Source organism: Amblyomma mixtum, chromosome 9 (genome assembly GCF_055824585.1).
Source record: "Amblyomma mixtum isolate Tamu chromosome 9, ASM5582458v1, whole genome shotgun sequence".
NCBI lineage: Eukaryota > Metazoa > Arthropoda > Arachnida > Ixodida > Ixodidae > Amblyomma > Amblyomma mixtum.
In genome coordinates, this window is record NC_143020.1 from 95,322,965 (window position 1) to 95,345,301 (window position 22,337).

General features: G+C 45.2%; 1 protein-coding gene across 2 annotated transcripts; it reads right to left on the minus strand.

Moving 5' to 3' along the window:
* Positions 1-398: 398 nt before the first annotated feature.
* On the minus strand, positions 399-20,647 carry LOC149330216 (transmembrane protein 45B-like). Of its 2 annotated transcripts, XM_089560826.1 has the most exons (4): positions 20,412-20,647; positions 15,238-15,505; positions 7,994-8,189; positions 399-2,566 (listed from the first exon to the last, which is right to left on the minus strand). In XM_089560826.1, exon 4 carries the CDS (start codon positions 2,527-2,529, stop codon positions 1,639-1,641), a length of 891 nt encoding a protein of 296 aa, XP_089416952.1. In that variant the 5' UTR covers positions 2,530-2,566; positions 7,994-8,189; positions 15,238-15,505; positions 20,412-20,647; the 3' UTR covers positions 399-1,638. The 2 variants fall into 2 exon arrangements, with proteins under 2 accessions (XP_089416952.1, XP_089416953.1); XM_089560827.1 differs by lacking the exon at positions 7,994-8,189.
* Positions 20,648-22,337: the final 1,690 nt, after the last annotated feature.

Genomic DNA, 22,337 nt, shown 5'->3' on the forward strand with positions numbered 1-22,337 from the left:
GCCACCAGGATAATGCGAATATTTGCACCACCCTTGCAAGGCCTGTTATTAATCACATGTGATCACCGCTGGATCCAGTCTCTCAAACTTTTGTGCTTAGTTTGTCTTCACCAAAGCCGCTGCATTCGGGGGGTAAGTGTCTACCCCCCCCCCCCCCCCCCCCCCCGAGAACATGCATCTACTGCATGCATCTACTGCAGCATGCAGTAGATGCATGTTATATCCAGGTTGCATTACCGTCGGGTTCGGAGTTTCGGAGTTTTTTAGAGGAATGACGAAAAGTGTTGGGTTGCGCTGAAGCACGTTAATGCACATAGCACCGTCGGCAGAATTTAAAGGCCGCAAATGTCGAAGAGCTTTCGAGCAAATGGGGCTGTACTCGAATCACTACGCAGAGCTTGCTGACACAAGGTAACCTTTATTTTAACTTTGACGTCACAGTTTGTGTGCGTTTGCTTAAATAAAGGCACGAGAATGCCTAGGTATAGTCTTTGCCAAAAGTAACCAGGCTGGTGGTTTGTTTCTCAGTCGTATATAGAAGCTGTCATGCCAGCCCTCAAGCTCTAAATCTGTGTACGGTAAGGAGAACCCCTGTCCTCACCTTCAAATAACTTTTTGATACTTAGGGAAGGCGTAAAGGCTCTACTATACGAAAGAGAAGCAAACCATGCAGCCTGGTTACTTCGGCAAAGGCTGTACCCTATGTGCATGTGGTATGAAGACAAGTGATGCATTGACAGACGAAAAAGAAAAAAAAACACTAACAAGACAGTTACCAATGTGTAGCGTGAGATTCAGCGACAGCTGTTGGGCTACTTATAAGACAAGGTAAGCACCATCATCATCATTAGCCTGACTACACCGATTACAGGACAAAGGCCTCTCCCATATCTCCCGAATTAACCCTGTCCTCTGCAAGCCGCGGCGCAGGACACAATGTATTAAGGTAAATAATATGAGAGTGACATCAAAGCTGTTTACTCTTTGGTCTTCCGCACATACTCGTTCTGTGACTAGCGTTCGGATCCTCTCATTTCCGCCACTTTAGGCTCGCGGCGCGACCGTCGCTGACTCTCTTCCCAGGTGGCACGCTTCGTAGCAGGTGGAACGGGATACACTCCTTCGTTCTTGCCATAACCTCACTGTTCCTTATATGGTAACCACTCTTCACATGGTTCCCGCGGCAACCTGTCTCCGGTTGCGCCTTCCTGCGCTCTCCCTATACCCCTCTCCTTTCGCGCTAACCTGTCTGTGGTTGGGGATTCCGCCTCTCTCCCAATACCCTTCTTTTTGCACCGTAACCACCCTCAGGATGGTCCCAGTCGTAACCGCCCTCCGGATACGCCGACTAGTATTACTACGCCTACACGAACTACTTCCGCTGGGCGTACTTCCGGCTGGGCGGCATTACATGGTATAATACTTGGCTATCACCAACTTTTATCTGGGTACGGAGTGTACTGTGTGATTCAGTCATTTTAAGAAAAACTAGTGCTACGAAGCAGACTCCTTTCACAGTTTCACAGACCAACACACCAAAACTCTCACACCATGGTCGTGATCAGCTTGACTTCCTGTTCGGCGTCGGATCGTCTTATGCATCGTTCATGGCGCCATCTCTCCAGTAAGTATCCGAATTCATGCGAAGAATTCGTCGTCACTGTAGTCGATGTGCATTGGCTGCGCTGTCGCCTTGTCACCCGCGCCCATCTGAATGTCCGCTTTGGCCTCTGACCCCGGAACGAGGGCATACTCCGAACCGTCCCGGTCCTGGACCGGGTCGTCGCAGTCGCAGGCGTTGCACATCACCAGGGCCAAAACGCCTACGGCACTGAGGAACGCCAAGACGCCTATCATGTGCCACGTGAAGATGGCCGTCGCCAGCATCATGTCGTCGTGACTGTGGACGTCCCAGGACGGCTCTCCCGGCAGCGGGCTGTACAGGATAAATCCGACCTGCCAGAACCACGTCCCCTGCAGTAGACAGAAGAAAGCCCGACCCAGAGACGCCAGGATGCTTCGAGGCTTGTTAGCCTCGACGATGATACACGCTGCCTCCGCTGCCACGGTGTAGACCAGAAGCGTGTGGATGAGGACGTCTAGATGAGGTCTTCCATGGAGATGGAAGTGGAAGAGCAGTCCTTCTACGGTCACGGCTAGCAGAAGCGTCGCGTAATCCGTGCCCGGCGGAAAAGGGAAACGGCAGTTGGTCATTACGTCAACGAGACCACTGAGGAGGTAGAAGAGGTACATAGACACGTGCTGGGAGTTGACCATGTGGACGAAACGGCCGTCCTCAAAGCCCGTGACGACTTCGCCGGCGATGCCTATGCTGCAGGTGATGATCTTGGTGAGGCCTTCGAAACAAATCCGTCGGGACATTCCGGGCATCGCGTACCACGCTCGGCAGGTGTAGCGGCGGTTGCGCCGCTTGCATCGGATGTAGTTGTGCCATGCTCCGAACGCCCACCACGTACCCAGAATGAACAGGAAGGCCCCGGGCATGAGGTGGCCAGCAAACGTACCCATTGCTGATTGGTGGCTTCAGGGCGTTGCTTTTAGTTTCCTGCGATGAGGGAAAACAGCATACGTTGTCAAAGATGATGTATCTAAGCTAACCTCGCACATAACAGCGTGCCTACCTAAACTTTACACTCACTTTACTCAAGGAAGAGACTTCTGTTCCGGCAGCTGGGAAACTAGCACGCAGGGAACTTTTCCAGCAGTTTGATTCCATTGGCTGATTCCGGTCACATCACGGCACACAGCCAATGAAACGAGACTGCCAAACAGAATGCTACCTAAAGGCAACACATTCCCATGGGAACCAAATATTTATTTGTCCTCTTTTCTTTTCCCGTTTATAAAAACAAAAATTTCTTTTCATTCAAACTCGTTACGTCCAACCGAAAAAAACTGGTGACCGCCATTTTGAAGTGAATAGCTGTGTAGTGTAGCCTCTGGGATCCGAGCCCAAAAAGGTAGGTGTGGACGCGTGCAGTTTGCTTACGAAATTGACCGTTGATAGCGACACTTGTGCTTCGCTTCCTGGTCTTTTCTCTTTCTTAAAAGATCCGTTTACGGACAGAGTGGTCTCCTTGTGTTTAGAACGCCAACGTCTCTCTGTACAGGCCTTATTCAGTTTGTCCTCAGGGTCCTTCAAGACGCACAAGAAGGATTGAAATGTCATTATAAGACGTCGATTAAAGTCTTCACTGGAAACCAGTGGAGGCGCACGTCATTTGTGAAGCTCGGTTGATAGAGATTCGAGTATTGTAAAGATGGTCTTAGACACTATCGTTTCTGCAATATACCCGCCGCGGTGACTTCGTGGCTTTGGTGCTCGGTTGCTGATCCCGAGGTTGCCGGTTCGACCCCGGCTGCGGCTGCCGTATTGCGATGAATAGGAAAAAAGTCTCCCGTGTGCGGTGCGACTTCAGCGCACAGCAAAGGGCCCCAGGATGTCTCAACTAATCTTAATTAATCTGGAGTCATCCACTACAACGTTCCTCATCCCTGCTGAAAAAAAAGTTCTATGGTGCAATAACCTCATAGAGACTGTATCACACAGTATCATAAAATTTGTATGATACTCTATGACACCTCAATGATGAATGTATGATTTTACAGAAATGTATGACATTTGTATGATAATTGTCTATGATTTGTTTGATAAGTCTATGATATTTGTATGACAAACTTATGAGTTTATTGCATCATACAACTTTCTTCAGCAGGGATAGTCCATGTGTCTCTTTCGAGGCGTTATGCCTCACAATCTCAGAGTTTGTAAAAGGCGCGTGGTAAAGAAGTCCAGCATTGAAAACACTGCTCACGTCGAAAAAAACCATTAGATTGGCGCCAGTTTACCTTCTTTTGGCTCTCCTCACTGAACCCTGGCATATGTCCTCCGTCGTGGGTATGTGCCATGCCAGCAAGGCAACAACAACAACAAATGGCATTGTTTTGGCAAAGTGAAACGGCAAGCAATTAACAGGCGACCTACATGAAAAATGCCTTTGTTTTGTAAAAGTGACGGCAGGAAAAAACGAGTTTTGACAGCATTAGAAAATAGATGTGCGGAAATCGAAATAGATATCAGGATCGCTAGGTGACCTCCGGGTAATTGGGATCGTTATGACGGGATAATTTTGCAGTGACCTAGACATATAATTGGGGACATATAATTGAAAATCCCTGAGACAACCCGAAGCTTGCTAGCTTCATGGTCACAGAGAAGAAAACATCGCCAAGGACCTTGAATAGCTTCACAGACCGACGAAATACAATTTGGAAGGTCATGCCAATCGGATTCCGGTGTGACAGTGACAGATTTATTTCTACGGAGAGCTTTCATGATTTGCAGGTGTAATTGTCTGTCACCGCCGTTATTGTCTATCACCGTAATTGTCTATCACCGCCGTGTAATTGTCTGTCAGAGCATTACACAGAGCAGAGCACACACAAAAAGAAATCGGTCAACAGGTCGCGGATATAATGCTTAGACAAATGAAGACCAGTAGCACAAAAAATGCAACCATTTGCATACAACAATCCAACAGATTCAAGAGCATTTAGGGAGAGAACATTGCGGGTATAGGACAATAATCACATATGTTCCAAAAAGTACAACTTTGACTTTTTTCTCAAGGTTTACAAGGAGGATGATTGTTCTAGAAAATAAACAATGTCAGGGTAACTCTTCAAAATGTTAGGGATTTGCCAGTTTATTAACTGTATTCCATACCCGGTCCTTATTCAAGGTTTTACAAAATTCACATTTCGGAAAACGTAGTGAGGATCTGTGTTTATGAATGCATGCAGAAACGCAGTAGAATCAGTTTTTAATTCTCCATTTATAACTTCGGATAGTCGTTGATTGTAGAGGGTCGTAATATTTAATATCTGAATTTTTTTAAAAATATGCTGAAACAAAATCATTCTAGACAAATTGTAAAAGAAACCACTTTTTTTGCTTCTTTTTCTACCAGCTCCCCATACTAACAAGCAGGAATGCACACGAGACTGGACCGCGGAAAAATAGAGTTGCTTTCTCAGGTACACTGGAAAAGGGGGCGAACATTATTTAGTATACGAATGTAGCGGACAGTTTTGCTGGTTATCAGGTCTACATGGTAAGACCAGCGAAGATTTTCGTGGAATAAGACACCTAAATATTTATGCACTGAAGCACGTTCTGAGGAGATAGATTGAAACGAAAGTGTGGTAGTTTTGTTTACTGGTTTATTTAGAGCTGAAAAATAATATACTTAATTTTATTAACATTTAGCATCGGCTGTTTAGCACAGAGCCATCTCGACAGATTTTCAAGCCCGTTGTTAGCTAGAGGCACTAGAGAGAGTAGGTCTTGTGAATCAAGAAAGGCACTTGCGTCATCACGGTAGAGCAAGATATCAGAAGTTCCCGGGATAGCAGTAATATCATTAATATATATCAGAAATAATAAAAGGCCAAGGATGAAATCTTGAGGAACGCCATAGTTTATGAACTCAGAATCCGAGGCAAAATCATTTGTAACGACTAACTGCGAACGGTTGGACAAGTAGCTACGGACGAGCGAAGTTCGAAGCCCCTTATTCCGTCTTGTGGTAATTTTTGAAACAGTATTCCATGTTTGGTTGGGTCGAACACTATGTTAAAATCCAGAAAAATCCTGAAGTAAACAACTGCATTTCTATGTTATGTGATACGTTATCTTTAAAAGGCAGATTCAGTTGATTTACCCCTCCGGAAACCATACTGGGCTACAGAGAGAAACGCATTTTCAGTGATGTGCTTAGATAACCTTTTATTAATTACTTTTTCTACTGTCTTAGAAAGTACCGAGAGTTGTTCTAATATTGGCCGATAATTACTGATACAGTCGACGGTACCTCCTTTGTGCAGAACTATGACTTTGCTGATTTCTGTTTTATCTGGAAATATTCCTGTAGTTAATACCTGATTTGTTAAGTGGAATAGCACTTCAGATAGAAGATCAGAAACCGCTTTGATTGGCGCCGTGGTGACGCCATCAAAACCGCAAGACCTGTTATTTTTAACGCCATTCATTAGACTAAAAACCTCAGTTTTTGTGGCCGGAAAAAGATACCTGGAAATACGTAGGTTGCATTGAATATACTTTTCGCAATCGTCAGAATCAGGGGTAGTAAAAGATCCAAACGTTAAACAATGTCCATTGAACTCATTGCTGAGAACCAGGCCGCCAAAAGTTTGGTTCCCGATCTTTATTTCAGGGGGTGCAACGGTATGACGTTTATTAAGCAAGCTTTTTAGAACGCGCCACGTCTTTTGAGGATCATAATAAGTGTCAGCAAATTTTTTTCCATAAAAGTGGATGCGTTCTTTTTTATACCGTTGCCAAACTTATTGCTATTTTTTTATATTCCGCAGGTAATAATCTCTCTCTGTATAACAAAAACTTATGGAAAAGAGCAGTACGTGCTTTATATCTTGACACTAATTCCCCTGTAATCCAAGGTTTCCTTGCCTTTATGCTGTTTTTTATTGTTCCGGTAGGAAAAGCGAGATTATATTAAGAGCACTTCTTGCTGGGCCAGTTGGTAATTCATTACAAAGTAAAGGCGCCAAAAACCTTTTGGCGCCTTTACTTTACAACGAGATTATATAATTCAGTTATTTTTTCGAAGAAACGTTCGTATGAATCATACAGGTTATGGATTGCTAAAAGTTCGAGGCAGTCTACAGCGGCCACAAGAGAACGGAAATGTTCAGTGCTGACCTTTCTGATCATTTGTGTAGTATGTGTTGTATTTGGGCAAGGAAAATCTGCAGAACGCACTCTTGGAATAAAATAGAAAAGAGATAAATGATCGCCGACAAGCCATCGTGTTGTCATACTTGCTAGCAACCAAACAAAGATCTAATAATGAATTGGTATCTTCAATGACGCGAGTAGGGGAACTGATAACATTGCAGAAACCATAAGACGACAAGATATTAACGGAAGTGCTAGCTGCATGAGAGAGTCGAAGAAAGTTGATATTAATATCGCCCATGATGATAACAGGAAGTCCTAGTATAGAAAGTTTGTCTAATATTAATTCGAGAATACGAAAGAATTCTTGGTTTGAACCTGACGGTGGTCTATAAATAAGGCCATACATGAAAGCCCTGGTATTGACGAAAATCGCTTCAATGTTCTGATCCAAAACTGTGTAGTCAGATGCAACTTCATAGTAAAGATTTTGCCTCATGTAAGCAGCAACACCACCGCCTATTTAACCTTTTCTGCATAAAGCCTCACATTCATAGCCTTCAAAGTGCATTTCATCATCAAAATCCTTGAACCAGGTTTCTGAAAAGCACAAAACATCAAACTTATGCTTTAAAGAAGATAAAAAACTGCAAACTTCTTCATCCCTGTTACGCGAACTTTGCGCATTTAGACGATAAAAAGAAAAATACTTCGCCGGCTTTTTCTTTAGTAAAGGAAATTTACGATGACCCGCCGCGGTGACTCAGAGCTTACGACGCTTGGCTGCTGACCCGAAAGACGCGGGTTCGATCCCGGTAGCTGAATGTTGAACGTATTAAGAACATTTCTTTATCATTCACATCTTCATAACAGGCCAAACATTGCGGTATGTTTTGAAAAAAGGGATCGCAAAAAAAAAAAACAGCAAATCATCTAAACAGCAGTGGCAACACGAGAGGTGCGCGAAACGACGTTTTAGAAGATATGCCGCCGCGGTGGCTCAGTGGTTATGGTGCTCGGCTGTTGACCCGAAAGACGCGGGTTCGATCCCGGCCGCGGTGGTTGAATTTCTTTGTAGGAGAAATTCTAGAGGCCCGCGTACTGTGCGATGTCAGTGCACGTTCAAGAACCCCAGGTGGTCGAAATTTCCGGAGCCCTTCACTACGGCGTCTCTCATATCCTCAGTCGCTTTGGGACTTTAAACCCCGTAAACCAAACCAAACTGTTTTAAAAGATATGCTCAAAATCACCAACCTGCAAGAATACTGTCTCCGCTGCTGTGTGCAAATGTCGGCGCAGCCTGTCGATCCCGCCTTTTAATCACGGCCAGGGTACCTCGAATCTCCGGAGGCGGACGAAAGAGGAAGCCAAGCCAGCAGACCTTATCAGGGGAGCTGAGGGGTAGTCAAGTTTATCCAGAGCCGCAGAGACGAAGGCGAAACAGGTGATTCTGCAAGAATATTGCGTGGCAGTTAGAACGCCGGGCGCGAGCTGCCTGCCGCCAACTCTGTGTGCAAATGTGTGAGTGTATATTAAGGCGAATGCCTTTAATGCCTCATCGTTGTCGACAGAAGGTTGTCAGCAGAGGTTGGTTGGTTTGTGGGGTTTAACGTCCCAAAGCGACTAAGGCTATGAGAGACGCCGTAGTGGAGGGCTCCGGAAATTTCGACCACCTGGGGTTCTTTAACGTGCACTGACATCGCACAGTACACGGGCCTCGAATTTCTCCTCCAAAGAAATTCTAGCCGCCGCGGCCGGGATCGAACCCGCGTCTTTCGGGTCAGCAGCCGAGCACCATAACCACTTTGCCACCGTGGCGGGCTGTCAGCAGAGGTGTCACGCTTTTCTAGTCAACCAGAAAAAAAAAAAATCTTTGTGCACGATGGGATTCGAACCACCACCCTTCCGTTCCGCAGCCAAGCGTGCAAATGGCTACGCTACTTTTTTTTTCTTTATTGCCTGGCTTTTGCAAAGAAAATTGGACAAAACAAACAATCATCAAAACACAATAAACGCTATGTACATATGACTCGTGGTCAGCCAGCATGAATCTGGCTTCGTCTAATTAAAATTCAGGCAATGTACAGAGCGGCTCTAGTTCCTGCCAACGCATGTGTAGTTCCCCTTGTCTAGGACGCTGGAGAGCGTTTGCAGAAAGGCGTCGAATCAGATGGATGCCTCCCAAACTCCCTCCAGTGTCTCCAGCATTTAAGATTCACAAACAACTATGTACTTAAGTAACATCCTAACCACACATCAGTGACACAAGCAGCAACACCGCGGTAAAGGCTTTCGCCTCACCGCACTTTAGGTCAACAAAATGCCCCCCCCCCCCCCCCCCCCCTGAATTTTGGTAGAGTACAAGTATACGGGGAGCTTTTTTTAACAGTTTACAGATTAAAAAAAAAAAATGGCGCTGATAGTATCGTGAATGCCGGTTCACGGAGGCCGTTGGGTCTTCCCGCTATTCAGCCTGGAGAATGCTCAAGAAGCATACTTTTTATCTTTACCACATATCGCCGCATCAGGATATCAGTGAAGACGATTATAAAAAGCGGTATGAATTCAGCAACTGGGCGTTGATCAAACCTGACGAAAACTGAGACTTTTTTAGGAAAGTTCTGTGGATGGACGAGGCCCCCTTTTGCCGTAATGAGGAAGTCAATGTACACAATGCCCACTACTGGTCTGATCAGAACCCGCAATGGCTCCGGGAACACCACCGCCAAGTCCGGTGGTCAGGGAATGTCTGGTGTGGCATTTACTCAAATATAGTGTGGCCGTACTTTCTGGAAGAAAATCTATCAGCAAAATCATACACAACGAGCATTCTAGGTGGCGCTATCAGCGATTTCATGTCCGAGATCCCGTTAAGTCAAGTCCACGGCTCGTGGTTTCAGCACGACGGGGCGCCTGCGCACTTCTCGTCGCGTGCAAGGTATTGGCTCGACCGCAACTTCCCCGGTCAGTAGATAGGGCGTGGTAGGATCATGTTCTGGCCACCTAGGTCACCCGACCTAACTCCATTAGACTTCTTTCTTTGGGGTCCACGTCAAGAACGAAGTCTACGCAACTGAACTCGAAGACGTGGCCGATCTCGAACAAAGAATCATCAAGGCATTTGCGAATATACTCCCGCAGGTTGTGAAACGAGTGTTCCAGTCCATGAAGGAGAGATTCATGGCATGCGTGGCGGTTGAAGTCAAGCACTTTGAGCATTACAGATGTATAAAACCTAGCCACTGAGATACGAAGGGGCAACAGTCATCAGTTCATTTCTTTTGAAATTACTTTGGATGAAAAATAATAAAGAACAAGCAAACTACGTTCCTTTATTGGCCGAGCCAGAGCGCAAAGGGAAATCGCGTTATCAGCGTGCTGCTTTTTCGAAGCCCCTGATGGCAGGAAACGTGAAAAAAGAGCGCGTGCTGCTCAAGAGCGCGTGCGCTCATCTCGAGCGGCTGCCTGCCGCAGTCGCAGCTATAGCCTTGGTGCCGTCGGCTGTCGTCATCATTTCGCCACTATCTTACGTATATCGTGTCGGGATTTCCAGTGCACTCTGAGCGTTCAGTTCCCGCATCGCATCCGAAAAGGCTGAAAATTCAATCGCGAATATCTCAATACATGTTGCACTTAGGGAGATGCTGCAAATTGTATTTGCTTTGAATCATTACAGTCTCCAAAATTGCGATTGAAATATGCAGCGTAAAGTGAAGGGTTAAAGAAATAACCAACGAAATTTGGCTCATTAATTAATGAACTTGGACCCCTACTTACGTATCTTGTGTGCGCCGAGCGGAATATGCATTCCGTGATGGCGGCATTCACGATACTATCAGCGCCTTGTGTTTAAAAATCTGTAAACGGTTAATAAAAACAGCCTGTATATTACAAGTGCGTATATATTGTCTTCATCTTCATACAATAAAATCTTCATTCAACACGTCAAAAATGTTTGGACCGCGCATAAAAAGCCAGAGAAAGGCTTGTCAATTAAGGCCCGTATTCTAATACACAACAAGCAAAGACAGCGCAAAAAAAAAAAACAAATAAGAAAATGAGCCGACGCTGAGGCAGCGATCAAATATCTAGAGTTAACACACCTAACATAGGTCGCCGGTTCGAATCCCTGCCACGAGCTAGGCTCTAACTTAACTAGGAAGTTTATGCTGCACGAAACGCGAAATCGTACGCCACCGCCCCGAACACACTGCGAAAAGCGGTTGAGCCGCCGTGATCGTATGAAGATTCGTAAAGACGTGGAATTGGGCGTAGTGGTAGTGTAGGTCCGAGTTGGTGCTGGGGCACCACGCTGCCGCCTGTTATTATTTTATTCTGTTATGCAACCACCTCGGTTACCATGGCGACCACTGGGATGCAATGTTGTTGCTATGGAGGCTGCTATCTTGGATTCTATCCGTGGAATCAGCATACCTCGGTGGCTCCAAACGCGACCAGACTAAACACAGCACGCATATTTCTGAAAGTCGGTTACGCTGTGGTATTTTTTTATATGCTTTTTAAAGTTCATCATGCGCATACATAAATAACTAAAGCAGGTGGTAAGGAAATCATCAGTCTTACATGTAGAGAGTTACACATGTTTAACCTAACACGAAACATGATTGAAACATATCGGGAATAAACAATTGACCAAAAAGAAATTCGCAAAAACTGTTACAAAGAATAAGAAAAAGATTGCAAATTCCAGTCACATATATTCATTGCGCAGACGCTTGAATGAAATCGGTGTGCTAGTCCCCGAAGAATGCGTTAGAAAAGGGACCGGGGGTCAAGGTTAAAAAAAATAGAGACGGCAAAAGTAAGCTTTAGAGCACCTGTTGTTTTTGACCTTGTCAGTGCTGTCATGAAGAAGAAATGGACAAACGTTCACGTCTGCAGACCTGACAGATCTATGTCCCGCGCGCGTTGTCCATCACATCATTCATTTAAGCCACGTGGCTTCGAGCCTGATGTACTCCGTGGCATTTGCCGAAAAAAAAAACAAAAGCTACAAACAAACAAAGAGAGTGTATATAGTGTTGTATGTGTAGCCGTCCTGTGGGTCGATTTTAGTTGAACGCTCAGGACGAATTTAAGCTGGCCTGTATAGATAGGTTGCCGAATTCTAACGACAAAGAAACTACTCCCACTAAAAACGGAGCTTTTTATAACACAGAGTGGGTATAAAAATGATGGAGAGCTGTCGCCGCCAGCGAACATTTTCGCAAGTAAATTGCAGTGACGTCAAGGCAGTTTTCCTGGTCTCGGATCCCTGAGGTTTGGTTTCATCATCATACCGTTCCGTCTGAGAATCACGGAGTCATTTTCAGTGCTGATCTGAAGAGTTAGAATCGGGTGACGGTGAATTTTTTAAATGCATTCTTCTCAGCAATACTTGCGTCTATTACTGCCAAAAAAACATCAGCATAACCATAAAGGACGCTTTCTCGTACATTCAGCAGCTGCAGCGACATCTGTCGGCCGCCGGAAGCGAACATGGCGTAACTCAATGGGGATATTTTAGATTTCTAATTTTTAGAAAGCTATAGAGTCCGGAAACATTATGGGGGAACATGGGGATTACTATGACCAACTCTTGTTCCTCGCTGCAGAATCTGACCTATAAACTACCTCCTGAGCTCACACTATTTCCGGCGGGCACAAAAAAAAAAATCAAGATGTACCGAACCTTCCAAATTCCTGCGGTGGATGGATGGATGGATGGATGGATAGGAGCGCCCCCTTTGAAACGGGGTGGTGGCAATTGCCACCATGCTCAGCTTTTCTTTATTTATTATTTTTTTTGTTTACTGTGTTGGCAATCCTCATTAAGATTCTCCATCGACTTTGCCTACGGTTTCCTACTATTCTAACCTTATGCCACATCTCTGCTTTTCAACCACCAATCCTCCAATCGCTTTTTGCTGACTTCCACTGCAGATTTATTTACATGACCATTGTTATCTTTAAACCCTAGGGCCTCAGAAAGAGTGACTGTGCCTGCATCGACATCCGGATGGATACCATCACATTTGATTATGAGGTGTTCAATTGTTTCCACAGATCTACGGTGGTTTTCAGTGTTCAGCGCCACGCGGTATGCGGTGGCAGCCGTGAGAACTAAAAGCGTTTTTCCACATTTCCGGGGCTTGATACATGGAATTGATTTTTTTTTACTCAGAACAAACCTTTGATTAAGTGCCCTGTTAGTACACCTATACCGTTATCGAGGCGTTCACAATCTTTATAATGTACGACAGATTAAATATTCTCCTTAAATAATAACGTACAGCTTGGACTGGCCGTTCTGCACACATGGATCACTGCTGAATAACAGGATGACCTGTTTTTGCTATGTTCCCGCGTTGAATTTTGTTCACATGAATGCTCTACATACAGTTAAACTACAACATCTATGTTTCAGTTATCAGGTCACCGCCATTCAATCCAGCAAGAGGCATACGCAAGCCCGGAACTGTATCTTTAGAACTGAAATGAATAATTATCTTACTATACAAGCAATAAAATAAAATGTATATGGCGGCATCTTAATTAAAACGTTTGTGATGTAGATTATGTTCCGTATTTTGTTGTTAGTGCTCAGTGTGTATTAGAGTTTATCATTCTTTATAATTGTGTGTCTGTTCACATTGCATTTGGCGTCATTTATGCAAACGTCGTCTATGCTATGAGCCGTTTATTCGTTTCATTTCTTTTATTCCGTTTTGTGTTTGCATGAAATGTGCAATTGAATTGAATTGAATTAGAGCTCAAATTATCGCTTGCCTATAAGATGCTTGTCTCGCTGCCGTCTTCATTAATGATGTTCTTTACTACGTTTATCCCGTTTTTTTTTTTCTCTTCCCAAGATTTTAAAAACGGCTGCTATTACTATTGCTTGATGCGACGCAAGATAAGTAGCTGAGCTGTGGAGTGGAAAGGGGTGAATATATGTGGCAGGTACGGCTTAAATTCGTGCGCAGCTGCCTTAACTACCAAGCCCCGGTTGTTTTTTGCAACAGCTGCGATTAGAAAAATAAAACAAAAACGGATGAGGCTGTTCTTTCTGTTCGACATCAAAGGCTTCGCAGTTAGGCTTCCAGGCCGTTGAGCCGACGTTGCTTGCCACGCAGGCATTGGAAAACAATAGACCTATACGCTGAGGTGAGCTGAAGACAGGTACCGAGTTTTATTGTTCCGAGTCGGCTTACTATTCGCAGGTTCAAAAACTGTAGAGGTCCCACTAGTGTTCCGAATACCTTCAGGTGAGAAACACATGCAGCAAACGGATAGAAAGTGACAAATTGCCGCAAGAAATCCTTGTTTTGACTTTCACGGATTTCACGAATACGAGTGACACCGCCTGTGAACACTTTCAAAATGTGTTTTTTTTTCTCCTGTATTGCATTTGCCTTAATTATCACAGTGTATTCTTTGTTAGCCCTGGAGCACAATTGAAAACACAGCAGTCTTCAGCTTTCAAATAGAGCGTTGATTGGAAACTGATAGCAACGGGTCGTAAGGACAACTGCGCAGTCCATTATGCGTTTTATTTTTCTTGAAACCTTCCCCGTTACATGTGCGAGCAATTACTCCTTAATCTACCTATTGGCCGCGGTAATACAGCAATTCAAGAAGCGTGGGATATCGAAATTGCAACTTTTGTCGCTTGTAATTTGGATGGAGAAGGCGCAGGTATTAAAAATACAAGGTATAACCCGGGTGTTATAAGAACTACAGTGTGACCGTGGCGTAGGCTCATTGTTATTGATTTTAGCTTCTTATTAACGGCTCAAATTACTTTGGGCACACTAAAATCAGCAAGAAAACTACCAGGAGTAAAAAGATAATAAAGGACATTCTCGAAACGCTGCAAGTTCCCCTACATTGGAAATGTAGAATCTATTTCTACCGGAAGCGCTCAGAGGATCCCCTGCATTAAATCTATCGAGGCTACCTTCTTCTTCGTCTTCGGAGCTCAATGGGATAATTTGGATAACCCGGCCTCCTACCTATGCGGGTACGCTTTTGAGACATGGATTTTCTTTGCTGCTATCCAGGTAATGGTTGGTTTAGGTTGGTTTATGGGGTTTAACGTCCCAAAGCAACTGAGGCTATGAGAGACGCCGTAGTGGAGGGCTCCGGAAATGTCGACCACCTGGGGTTCTTTAACGTGCACTGACATCGCACAGTACACGGGCCTCTAGAATTTCTCCTGGTTCACCTGCACTGATACGCACGTGAGCTATGCAGTGTGGACGGAAATGCTTACCGCAAAGTGCGGATGCAGAAGCGATTGATAATATGATGGCGCACATACCTGAAATCGCAGGTCTGCAAAAAAAAAATTGAAAGGCTCTTTAACATTCAACCGGGCTAGGTGTCGAGTCCGCAAGCTTGAATGGACGCGCTTCCTTGCACAGTGAATAAGAGTTTGCACGGGCCTCTTTTTAGTGAACAGAATTCGTCTCAGACAGTACTCAGACGTGTCTCACCTTTCGGGTGATGCAGACTTCCGGTGACTCACAACACCTCCCAGAGAAAGACTCGTGAGCTGTCCATGTCCATCGGTCCAGGACAGGCCGCGTCCAGGAACCTACGTCGGTCCTCCAGCACTGCCGGTTTCCCCCGCTTCGCAGCTCTCTCTAATTCACCCAGCTCGTACGGCGGTACAAACAAACCCATCCGGCGTCACACAAGGCATTGCAGCGCTGCTCTTCATGCATATCTGTGCCGCTGGGTCGGTTGCCCAATACCGGCCGCCTGTCGACGAGGCACGGAAACACATGGACATGTACATGCTGCGCGCACCGTCGCCCGCAGCTGTGGCCCGGCTGGGAATAATACCAGCAACAATGAAAAAAAGCCAAAAAAAGCTCGTAGGACGCGGTGCTGTACAGGTAGGTGCGGCAACGACACGCGGAAATGCGTTTTCTACAACACGGTGCACACAATTAGGCATACTCCTAGACTTCCTTCAGAGTGTTTCCTCAGCTCTTGATGATGTACTATCAGCAACGAATGAAACGCCAACAAGAAAACTGAGGTGGCAATGCAAAAACAAAAGCATATTAGCGCCTGGCGACGAAATACAAGCGAGGTTGAATAACACTTCTGGAGAAGAGCCTTCGCGCCTTCGAAGTTGAAATATTCGGATCTTGTATTCGGCTTCCCTTGACTAAGGGCTTCGCATTTTGTTATCTGTGGTTCAGTTGCGTTGATCGCGTTTTATTTCTTGCTGATAGCACCTAGCCTACAGTGGATTTGAAGAAACCTTGTAAGAGCACGTCATATGATCCCTCAACAGGTTCGTGAACGCAAAAAAAAAAAAAAGAACCTAGAAAAACGTCATTAAGACGTTTTCTGCTAGAACATAGACAATTGACGCGGCGCTTAGTGAAGAACATAATTGACCATGTGACCTGAGCTGAGGCTAGACTTTTGCGATGGAATGTATAGGATGCGTTCTCGGAGGAATCGCGGGCTTCTGTTCGTGGTCGCGCATGGCAAAATTACCTTTGAAAGGTTGCGAAATTAGATTTATAAATACTTTTCAGAAGACCCCCACAAATGTAATTCAGTTACAGTACCAAATACTACTCACAAAAGATGACATTTTATTTAAATTACTTCGGAGAACTAATGCAATTACTTTTAAATTACTTTCCCGTTTTCATAGATACAAAACAGTGCACTGATCGCAACTTTCACTGGCAAAGAAAACTTCCTTGTTCAGGAATGACGAATAGCCACTTTGCTTCTAGTGCCGCACATGGAAAGGTTTTTCAGCCTTCTGTACCGCTGAGAAATTGTAAACTAGCTGACTTTCACCTTTCATGCGGATGTCAAGTTAATTGTTCGATGCGACGGTCGCGTCTTTTTGTTTTTGAAGAATTCTTCGTCCAAGTCACTTGGGGGGACTGAAGCGATTTCTTGCTCACATTGGGGTACCTCCATTGGAGTACTACATTGGGGTGGGGTACATTCCATTGTGTTACCTGGTACTGTGGCCTGCCGAGTAACTAACCAATAACAGTAAAATCCTATAATTATTGCTCCGGTGGACTGCGCAACCACGCCGTAAAACATCAGAAAGCCTAGCTTTGCAACACTCTGCCAAAGAAAATAGACTAAATAAATAGCAAATTCTCTAAAAACAGAACGCAATAAGGCGAAAGCCTTTAATGGCTCATATCGTCCGTTAGCAGAGGGTGTCACACCTTTGGCAGCGTTTAACTCGTGTTAACTCGGGAACAAGGAAAGATAGGAGAAAACCAATGGTTGCCTCAGATAGAAGAGGAAAAAATGAAATAAATTATAGGCAAAAATGTCGAAATTGCGTCGAAATAGCACAGACGTCCATATAGCCACGGGAATGGTGTGACGTCACATCTACCGGAAGTCGTCCCAACATAATGAAAATTGTCCCATAATGGTCGGAAAAACGTCAGATTTGTGTCAAATTAGATGAAAAAATGTGTAATTAAGCGTAATTAACGCTCAAGATCTCCAAAAGATGTATAATTTGGGTAACGATATAGCCACGGGAACGGTGGGACGCCACATCCACCGGAAGTCGTCACGGCCTAGTGTCCTCGGCTTTCGCCTCTCAACACTTTAGTTGCCAAAGTGTCCTCGCAATTTTTTACGAACAGCTGAGCGAAATGCCAAAGGTAAAGACATAGAATATAATGGGCTGCCAAAAAAAAAAAGATAAGTACAATGCACCGCCGGCACCGGCAAAGATAAGGCAATGTAAACGAAACAAAGTAATGGCCCTCGCTTGGGCGACACGACGGAAATACGGGAACAATTGCAATTATGATCTATGCTAACTGACCATACACCACTGTCTTCTTACTTTCTTTTATTTTTAGTTTTTGGCGAATTCGTTCCCGTCACATCTTTCAACGCCGCGAGATCGGCCATTCTCGACTTTGCATTCATAGATTCCTGGGAGTTTTCATACCCTTCCTGGCGCAGTGGCGCAGCGGTTAAGCGATGCGCCACTGCCCTGCGATGGCAGGTGCTGCCCCCTTGTGGGGCTTGTGCGACCCAGGTTGCTCTTCCCAGCAACCTCTCGCGACCAATCATCAGGTTTTTTTTACTCAGGACAATTCATTACACCACTAAGATACTAGATTAGGCAAGTACCCTTTTACATTACAAATTACCGGAAGTAATTTAATACTGTAATTACCACCAGAGTAATTTTTTACTGCCGCGCCTGGTTCGGGTGTCAGAAAACATTGTTTTCTGGATTGGATAGATTTATTTCGAGTAATACGAGTTGTCGCTCTCTGCAACTGTTTATCTGTAGGCTCAGCTAAATGAACTATAGCACCCTCACTTGAATGATATATTGTGCCTTTCACGTTTTGCAACGAAGCGTTTGTCTTTTTTTTTTCATAATATCCAGTCTACTGACCTCACAACACATCCGGCAACATCTGTCTACGCTGACGATTGCGTAATATTTATTAAATGGAGGAAGCACAAAGGCCTATTCACGGGAGAAGGGGGTAGGGAGAGGGAGATTGCATTTGGAGGCCAATACAGTCTTTATTTTGTTCTTAGTCGGTGAAATGCCAATTTGCTAATATGCGTGAAGTATAAATGTTTTTCAGGAAGGGGAGGTAGGTTATTGGCGCTTATATCTCAAATCTCCAACCCGGTTATATCAAGCTCTTGTCAGTGAGCACCTCTGAGACTGAAAGCAAACGACGCCCTAGGTGACCTCTCCTCTGTGTGATCAAAATTGCAACGCAGGGAAATTCCGGCTACAGTTGCACTATATACACATTAACGAAAAATAATGTTGATCAAGGCACGATCATGCTACCACGGGATTTTAAATAAAGCTGAGTCCTATACCCCGCCACGCAGTGACTTACATGAGTGATGGGCAGCGGGCTGTGACAAAACGCTATGGCAAAACAACCATACCTGTGTACCATACTACAAAGCGTGTGTAAATCACCTCAAAATTTGCTGTAAATCACGCAATGGCTTGAGTTCAATGACTGACAGGTATCGACACGGCTACAAGTGTGCAACCTATATCATCCCCCCAGTGCTGTGATTCGAAGGTTAATATCGAGACGGTCGATGTAGCCATAATCATCAGCCTGACTACTCCGACTGCAAGGCAAAGGCCTCTCCCATGTATCTCCAATTAACCCTGTCCTTTGTCAGTTGCGGCCACCGTATCCCCGCACCCTTCTTAATCTCATCCGCCCACCTAACTTTCTGCCGCCCCCTGCTAAGATGCCTTCTCTTGGAATCCACTCCGTTACCCTTAAGGACCACCTGTTATCTTGCCTTCGCATTACATGCCCTGCCGAAGCCCATTTCTTTCTCTTGATTTCGACAAGGATGTCATTCACCCGCGTTTGTTCCGTCACCCACTCCGCCTGCTTCCGGTCTCTTAACGTCACACCTATCATTTTTCTTTCCATAGGTCGCTGCGTTGCCCATAACTTAAGCTGAACCCTCGTTGTTAGCCTCCACTTTCCTGCCCCATAGGTGAGTGCTGGTAAGATTCAGCTGTTGTAGAAATGAAAAAAAATGAGGTACTGCGTGTGTTGTTTGCTGGGCGCTCTACTGGTTGCATGACGTGAATTACATCATGTTGCGTGCAACTGTACAACTCGTCTTTCCATCAGCGCCAGTCAGCGTGAAGTTGCCGATGACTGGATGCCTCTAAACACACAGCTCGATCATCTTTTAAAGCAATTTCGTTACATATTAACGCAGTAGCATTAATATGCCCCGTTAAGGAGAAAAATCTAGTGTCGGTGTTGACGGTGTTGTGAGCGATAAATAGGGCAGCATAGGGTGTCTCAGGCAGCCACCCCAGCAGACTCAATGTAGGTGGGCAACATCGGGCACGTGACCTCGTGGTGTCGTCACAACCTACCCACCGGCTTTTTTTTATTTATTTTATTTACAAGATACTGCCGACCTCAGTTTGAACCCTTAGGCAGGAGTGGGCATATCAAAAATACATCAAGAAAACGAACATAACAAAAAAATACAACTAGCAAACTAACCAGCCCGGCGACAGGCAGTTAATTTAATGATTGATCGCGAGAGGGTGCTCGGGAAGAGTAACTTGAGTCGCACAATAATTAAGACCCGCCGCTGGCAGCACCTGCCATCACAGGGCAATGGCGCATTCCTTAACCGCTGCTCTATTGCGCAAGTTGTGGTATGAGGACTCCCAGGAACCTATGAATGCAAAGTTGACAATCACCCATTCCGCAAATATGGGAACTGACTCATTTACGGTATTGCATCATATCCTTCGGGCGAAGCGTCAGTGTGCCCCCCTCCCTAATTTTTGTGCTTAAAAAGCTAGTCGAAAAGGACAACAGAAATTTCTGTTGCGCAACAGATATGTTTCTGATGCGAGACAGAAATCTCTGTTAGCGCTATAGAGATTTTTGTCGCGACAACAGAATCCTCTTTTGCGACGACAGAACGATCTGTCGCGACATCAGAACGTTCTGTTGTGGCTCCAGAAGCTCTGTAGTGACTACAGAATTCCGAGACACGCTACATTGTGGTATGTAGCGACAACAGAACTTTCTGTCGTGCGACAGAAACGCAGCACTGCTGTTGCACCAAATGAAACGACTTAGAGAAGTGCATACGGAATTCGCCTTACCCGCATGATGAAGGCCCCTTATCTTTCACGGAGCTTTCTCTGTGTACTCTCATCCCACGTTGTTTTGAGAACCTTAAAAAAAAAATCACCCAGAAAGCCACGCCGACCACACTTTCAAAACACGCATACGCCAATCGTTGCCACGCACAACTCGCAAAAGCGCGCAACTCGAAGAGCGCCCAGGTCGAGGCCGAACGGCCTGCAGTATCGAGCGACTCACAGCACTCACCTCAGAGAAATGAGTCGGTTTGGAGAGCTCCGTGTATACATATCCTACACGCCTGGCCGCGGCGCATAGGTTATTATTGACGCACGCGTTATTAGCGTGGCATTGGCTATTGGCAATCGTTACTCGCGTACGCTCGTACCGGGTAAACAAGGCACGAGAACACGCGGGATGGGACGTTCGTTTTCCGCTGGCTCGGGTATCGACAGAACGGAAAGATGAAAAGAAGTAAACAAACAAAAAACAAAACGCCACTGGACCGCAGAGGTCGCTGTATATTAGGAAAATGAGACGGTATTCTTTGGATACGATCGAGAAGATTGTATACTATATATACTACTACTGCTACTACTACTACTATTACTACTACTACTACTACTACTACTACTACTACTACTACTACTACTACTAATACGACTACTAATACGACTACTACTACTACTGTGGTCGGATACAACTCAAGAACGAAGCGGAAGGCGCTCCTTAACGGAGGCACACCAGCCAATGGCGTCGACCAATCTTCATGACGCCGCGGTTAATCCGATTAGTCCATGGTTAATCCCTTTAACTGCCCTCCCCCCGCGATTTCATGATAGCAGATCAAAAGGGATTGACCATGACGTCATGAGAATTGGTCGACGCTATTGGCTGGAGGGCCTCGTTTGAGAGGCATTTGCCGCTTAGTGGCTATAACATTACCAAAAACAATAATAATAATAATAATAAGAGCGACTAGCACACTATTTATCTAACTATATACACATTAGGAAACACGGTTCCGAATCATTCAGATCCCGCAGATCAAATACACTGGAGAAGAGCACGCATTGAAAGCAGCCCGACAATTGGCTACCATCACCTCCCCGAAAACACAGCGTTCAGTTGAAACTCCAAATTTCGAGCCACAAATAACGGGGGCAATGAACACCAGTACTTATCGTTAATTGTAGTGGACGCAGGCAAGCATATTTCGAAGAAAATTTAAGTGGGAAAAGATGAAATAAATGCTGCACACATGAAAACAGTACGGGTGTAGCAAAACCAACGGACAACCTGGTAACCACATTGGAATCGTTTGGTCGAATACGCGTGCTTTAAAACGAGGCGCAACCTTCGAAGTGTTTTAATTCAGGCAGTTCGCTCTGTGTCAGGGCATCCTGTTCTAACGTACTGAAAATACTTTTTAAGCTTGAGCCTGGGCGATATGGTTTGTTAGCGTGCGTTATAAGGGACGAATGCTAGTCATCGAGTAGGTCGTTGTACTGACACCGAAACAAACGGTGTAGGGAGATTCTTTACAACGCCACACTCTTATCGGCCTCTTGTTCGACTCCTACCGCCAAGTATATAGCAGATATGACTTGGGATAGTTGCGCAGATCACAAGTTAGATCATTGTCGTAACGAACCCTACGGCTTTACTGTTCAGCAGGATAACGAAAGAATAAAAACGCTCGCCCAGCGCACTAGAATTCACCTCTCTCCCACTCCGTTTCCTGCACATGTGTTTCTATCAATACAGGTCGCCAATTTGCCACCGCAGGTCGGTCCTATTCGCAAAATACTCCTACTGAACTTCCTTTGATGATGAACAAAACGGAGGCCAGTGCGTTTTTCCCGGGCAAAATATCTCCCTTTGTTGACAAAGGCGGTCTCCACACCTGCCCCTCTCATACACAACTTTGTCCCTGCGATTATGGA

Bases quoted from the DNA above. Each gene is read 5' to 3' on its own strand.
- LOC149330216 (XM_089560827.1), bottom strand. From the start codon at position 2,529: ATGGGTACGTTTGCTGGCCACCTCATGCCCGGGGCCTTCCTGTTCATT.